The sequence below is a fragment of the Fragaria vesca genome, linkage group LG3, assembly GCF_000184155.1.
Source record: "Fragaria vesca subsp. vesca linkage group LG3, FraVesHawaii_1.0, whole genome shotgun sequence".
NCBI classification, from domain to species: domain Eukaryota; kingdom Viridiplantae; phylum Streptophyta; class Magnoliopsida; order Rosales; family Rosaceae; genus Fragaria; species Fragaria vesca.
Window position 1 is genome coordinate 15206852 of NC_020493.1, and position 5353 is coordinate 15212204.

Sequence of the window (5353 nt, forward strand, 5' to 3'; positions counted from 1 at the left end):
TTTATATATTTTTATCTTTTTATTCTTTTTTCATTAGATATAAAAAATTGTATGATTCCATATCATCACTTTCTTAATAGGAAGATTGATGACATGACAAATGCCACATCATTTGGTATTAGTATTTGGTACAAATTTTTGGTGTCTCAAGCATTGTTCAAAGAAGGAAAAAAAATTGTGAAAAAAGAAGAAGCAAAAATAGAAAGAAAGAAAACAAATTACATTATATTAGTTCTCTAATCATGTCATTGTTCTATTACCTCTATTAGCAGGTTTGTCTAAATTTTTCTTAGAGATAATGTTTGTGCAATTACGTATTACCATTCATGTGTTAGTTTATTGTGTTTGGTAATGTATTTGGCTTCACTTTCCGTATTTTTTTGCTTTTGCTAATAAGGTTTCCGACTTTCCGATGTCTATCAGACTAACATGTGAAGTAATCAGAATTGGCCTATGTACTATCTTCTTAACAAGAATGGATTCATGTAGACTCGAAAATTTGATTACATTGTGGAAAATGATTTTAGGAATTAACCATCCAGAATTGTTACCAATTCATTAAGCTCAAACTTAATAACAAGAATCAAACTGTCACATATTAATACAACACTAACATTATTTTATATGCGGATATTCATTTTCAATGAACCGTTTACTTACCGTATGAGAGGATATTTTGGGTATAAAAGAATTGATTATGAAAGATTTGATTTCTAAAACCAAACCCCCATTTGGTTTTTCAAATCGGGGTTGTTAAGAAATGAATTTCTAAATTAGGAGGTGGGACCCACACTTATACTCATTCTGATTCCATCATGTGTATGAAACACATGAATTCTCTTATTCCGTAATAATTACGTCACTTAATTTCATTTCAAATAGGTAAATGTGTCATTCATGATCATCTTTCATTCTCAGTCCATAAACTTGCTATTAGTCTTATAATTTATTAAGCCTTTCTAGCATGATTAGTTATATGTATAGATTAGTTACCCGATGAAAGTTATTATTAAGAGCATCTCTAACAGCTTCCCCATAAGCAAAAGTCTATGTTTTAAGCAATTTTTCTTCAATTCCAACAAATTCCTTATTTTGGAGATTTCATAATCATTTCCCAAATTATTCCCTAAAATTTGAGAGTTTGTTGCAAATATAGGGAATTTAGTTTTTACTCTCATCATATTCCCCATTTTAAAAAAAGTTTTAGGGAATCTGTTAGGGCAAAACAACCAAAATCTTCCTTAAAAATGAGAAACCAAGAATATGTGGAAGCTATTGGAGTTGCTGTAACATAAACTACTCTAGAAAGGGTTATATTTGACAAAAGAAAAATGAGGACCACCGTAATTTCCGTATGAGAAGTAAAAGATTACAACGAGGTACCTCTAGGGAACCAATATTTTTCGTATCTAAATGTAAAACATGCACAACCTGAGAAGGAATGACACATAACCAGATCTTCAGAAAATGAAAACTGTGCCCGAGATCTGCAAAGACATCGACCAAGAAATTGGCTTCTCGGAAAACATGAATAACATGAACAACGTAAATGACATCTCGAATATGAGATTTGAGACGCCAAAAGACTTCACATGCATTGTTAACGCAGTTAATCATTAAAAGAGAATTTTCTTCCCTCACAATAGATTTGAAGTTTAACATTTTAACAACAGCTATAGAAACACTATAGAGATATAATTATTTATAACTAGTCAGCGACTACTACTATTAGCATTGTGTAGGCATTGAATCAAGGAACAAAAGCAGAATGATTGTGGCCAAAGAATCAAACATCCGTCTTCCTAATATAAGCACAAATTTAAAATTACAAAAATTGACACTGCTCATCCTAATTCCCCAATTAGTTGGAGGCGGTTTAAGCAAAAGCACTAATCTCCGGGGGTTTACAAAAATTGACAATGCTCTTTCTTCCCGTCCGTACGCTTTAAAGAGGTCCCTTTCCGGCAAACCAATTGGCCTAAAAATCCCCACACATCAATTCTCAGACGAGTCCCTCTCTCTCAATTTCCAATAATCGTCTACATACATAAATACACCACAACAGGGTATTTGCAATCGCACAAAACCAAGACCACGAAACCCACGAGAGACCCCACGGCACATCCTCAGCCACAACCACCTAAACCCCTCCCTCATCTATATAACATTCCCTCATCTGGGTCTTCAAATTCACCACCACATAACCTAAACCCACTTCCCATTTTCTCGATTCTCAATCGCATCTGAGAAGAAAGAAGGAGAGATTTTCTGTGTCGGGTTTGATTCCGGTTTGGGGTAAAACCCGGGTCGACGAGTTGTAGACATCACGGCTATACACAGAGCTTCACGGCCACTCATTCATGTCCGCCGGACTGTCCGACGTAAGGGTTGTGTAATTGAGAGCAACCCTTCGCCGCACGGCGGGCGTGGTGCTTTGCCGTCCGAAGGAGGAAGTCCTTCCGACCTCCTGTTCCTCGCCGGCGGTGGTGTCCACGTTTCCGACTTGCTTTTCTTTTTCTAGCTTTTCGTAGATTCGGGTTTTAGCTCAAAGATTATTGTTTCGCAAGTAGATCGTGTTTGCTGTCGTTGCTGTGCTTTGATTTTTCTTTTGAGAAGAACAAGAACATAAAAAGAACATAACAAAAATGATGCTGAAGATCAAGAGGGTTCCTACTGTGGTTTCGAATTACCAGAAAGATGAGGCGGATGAGGGCCGCCGAGCTGGGGGCTGTGGCCGCAACTGTCTTAACAAATGTTGCATTTCAGGTACTTTATTTGTTGAATTAAGCTGGAATTATGTTTTGCTAGTTTGTCAAGACAAATGCATCTTAGGTTGAATTCCGGGTTTCGTTTGATTGTGTCATTAGTCGTATGTGAGGATTTTGGATTCTATTTGGGAGTGGAGTAGGAGTAAAGCTCATTTGGGAGCTTTTTGACATAATAAGTTATGTAGTTGGTGCTTTTAGGCTCTAGTTCTGATGGAGTTGTCCTGTTTTTTGGGTTTGTATAGGAGCAAAACTTCCATTGTATGCTTTTAAGAAGCAAAACAACTCACCTGGTGAGAAGGGGTTTTCCGGACATGAGAAGCAAGACGCTCCGGTTGCTTTCCTTGACTCATTGGTTCTTGGAGAGGTAATTTAGTTTTAGAAAATTAAGTAATTGTCACAAGCCTTGCTTATTACGTTTTATGTGTGATATTTATTGAAATTGTTCCTGACTTCGTTGCAGTGGGAGGATCGCATGCAGAAAGGGCTATTTCGATATGATGTCACTGCCTGCGAGACTAAGGTTTTTAGTTTGCTCACCTTTATTGTTTATCATCTCGATTCAAGCTGCAAAAGAATGTCTTTATCTACTTAATCTAGATATTGGTTCCAATTTATTTTATTTTATTTTATTTGGTGTAGGTGATTCCAGGCCAGTTCGGCTTCATTGCACAGCTCAACGAGGGCCGCCACCTTAAGAAGCGACCAACCGAGTTTCGAGTTGATAAGGTTCTCCAACCTTTTGATGGTAGCAAGTTCAACTTCACTAAAGTTGGCCAAGAGGAGGTTCTGTTCCAGTTTGAAGCAAGTGAAGATGGTGAAGTTCAGTTTCACCCTAATGCACCTATTGATGTGGAAAATTCTCCGAGTGTTGTTGCGATCAATGTAAGTTATCTTTTCTTGTGCATTCTTTGTTCTTAACAAGTTATTTGATTGAAAGTTTCAGCATTATCCATCTACCCATTCAACAGGTTAGTCCAATTGAATACGGGCATGTGCTGTTAATTCCTCGTATTCTTGAGTCTTTGCCTCAAAGGATTGATCGTGAAAGCTTCTTGCTTGCACTTCACATGGCGGCAGAAGCAGGGAATCCTTACTTCCGATTGGGTTACAACAGCTTGGGTGCATTTGCTACCATCAATCACCTTCACTTCCAGGTTTCTAGCTATACACTTTTCTACCAAGCTGATACTAACTATAAGTTCCAGCTTCTGATATGGTTCACTACTAATTATAGTTAGCAGTCAACAATACTAGTTTGCTTATTTTTATTTATTGTACAGGCTTACTACCTTGCTGTAACCTTTCCCATTGAGAAGGCTCCTACTAAAAAGATAACCAGTTTGGATGGTGGGGTGAGGATTTCTGAGCTTCTGAACTATCCTGTTAGAGGTCTGGTTTTTGAGGGTGGAAATACTCTGGAAGATTTGTCAAACTCTGTCTCTGATGCCTGCATTTGCCTTCAAGAGAACAACATTCCTTACAATGTCCTCATATCGGATTGTGGAAAGCGGATCTTTCTCTTACCACAGGTACGTATATAGTTAATGAACTTCAAATGTTGAATTCGCTATTTCCTGTTTATAATCTATAGGCCTTTTACTTACCCCACGCTTTTTAAATACAGTGTTATGCTGAGAAACAAGCTCTTGGGGAAGTTAGGGCAGAGCTTTTGGATACTCAGGTGAATCCAGCTGTGTGGGAAATTAGTGGACATATGGTGTTAAAGAGGAAGAAGGACTATGATGAGGCATCTGATGAAAATGCTTGGAAGCTCCTTGCCGAGGTCTCTCTTTCTGAGGAGAGGTTCCAAGAGGTGAATGCTCTTATATTTGGAGCCATTGCTTCTGGTGTTGATGATGGGAATGCAAATTTACTAGAGGATCCAGATGTCAATCCTCGCTCTCATGATGAAGTGAATGCCATTAACAAAAGCTCCCATCATGCTATGGTGTCCGGGACACAGGAATGCCTTGTTCTGCAGTAATGAGCAGATTTGTGGTTTTGTACCTGTGAATCTAGTATTGCAGTTTGCCATTTGGGTTTATGTCTGTACCTTATTGGAAACTAGCTGATGCCTAAATAAGCAAAACTGGGTTTGCATAGTCAGCTCTACTTTTGCAGTTTGTATGTTCTGCATAACGACATCGATCTATTTGCTTAGGGTGCTTTATGGGTACCGTGTAAAATACTCTGTAGAGATTGCTATTATGGATGATCAATAAATGTTATGTGTATTATGTGATGACCTCTTGCAGCTGTTTATGTTTTTGACTGTTTATACTCCTCTGTGTGCGACCATGTTCCTCTAAACAATGCTGACAAGAAGATATCATAATTCCACGAGGGTGCCGGGCATCCACTTAATGCTTATGCAGATTCACAAGAACTTGACATCCTTAATGTTAACCTGCCATTTCAAAACGCTAGAGCATTCCTCAGCTTCAAGCAGATTCCCAATTTCAGGGTTTAGTAGTGTGTATCCATTTTATCTAACAGTTCCTGGTGACATCAGCATCCCCAAGAGTTGGGCAATTGAAGTCCTCATTAAAACTGTAGCATTCCTCAAATGCGGTATTAGAGCAAGT

General features: G+C 38.1%; 1 protein-coding gene across 1 annotated transcript; it reads left to right on the plus strand.

Annotated features, from left to right (window-relative positions):
• The first annotated feature begins 2052 nt into the window (after positions 1–2052).
• On the plus strand, positions 2053–5009 carry LOC101314355 (GDP-L-galactose phosphorylase 1-like). Its single transcript, XM_004294353.1, has 7 exons — positions 2053–2766; positions 3011–3132; positions 3229–3288; positions 3408–3650; positions 3737–3922; positions 4049–4297; positions 4393–5009. Exons 1-7 carry the CDS (start codon positions 2646–2648, stop codon positions 4750–4752), a joined length of 1341 nt encoding a protein of 446 aa, XP_004294401.1. The 5' UTR covers positions 2053–2645; the 3' UTR covers positions 4753–5009.
• The last annotated feature ends 344 nt before the right edge of the window (positions 5010–5353 follow it).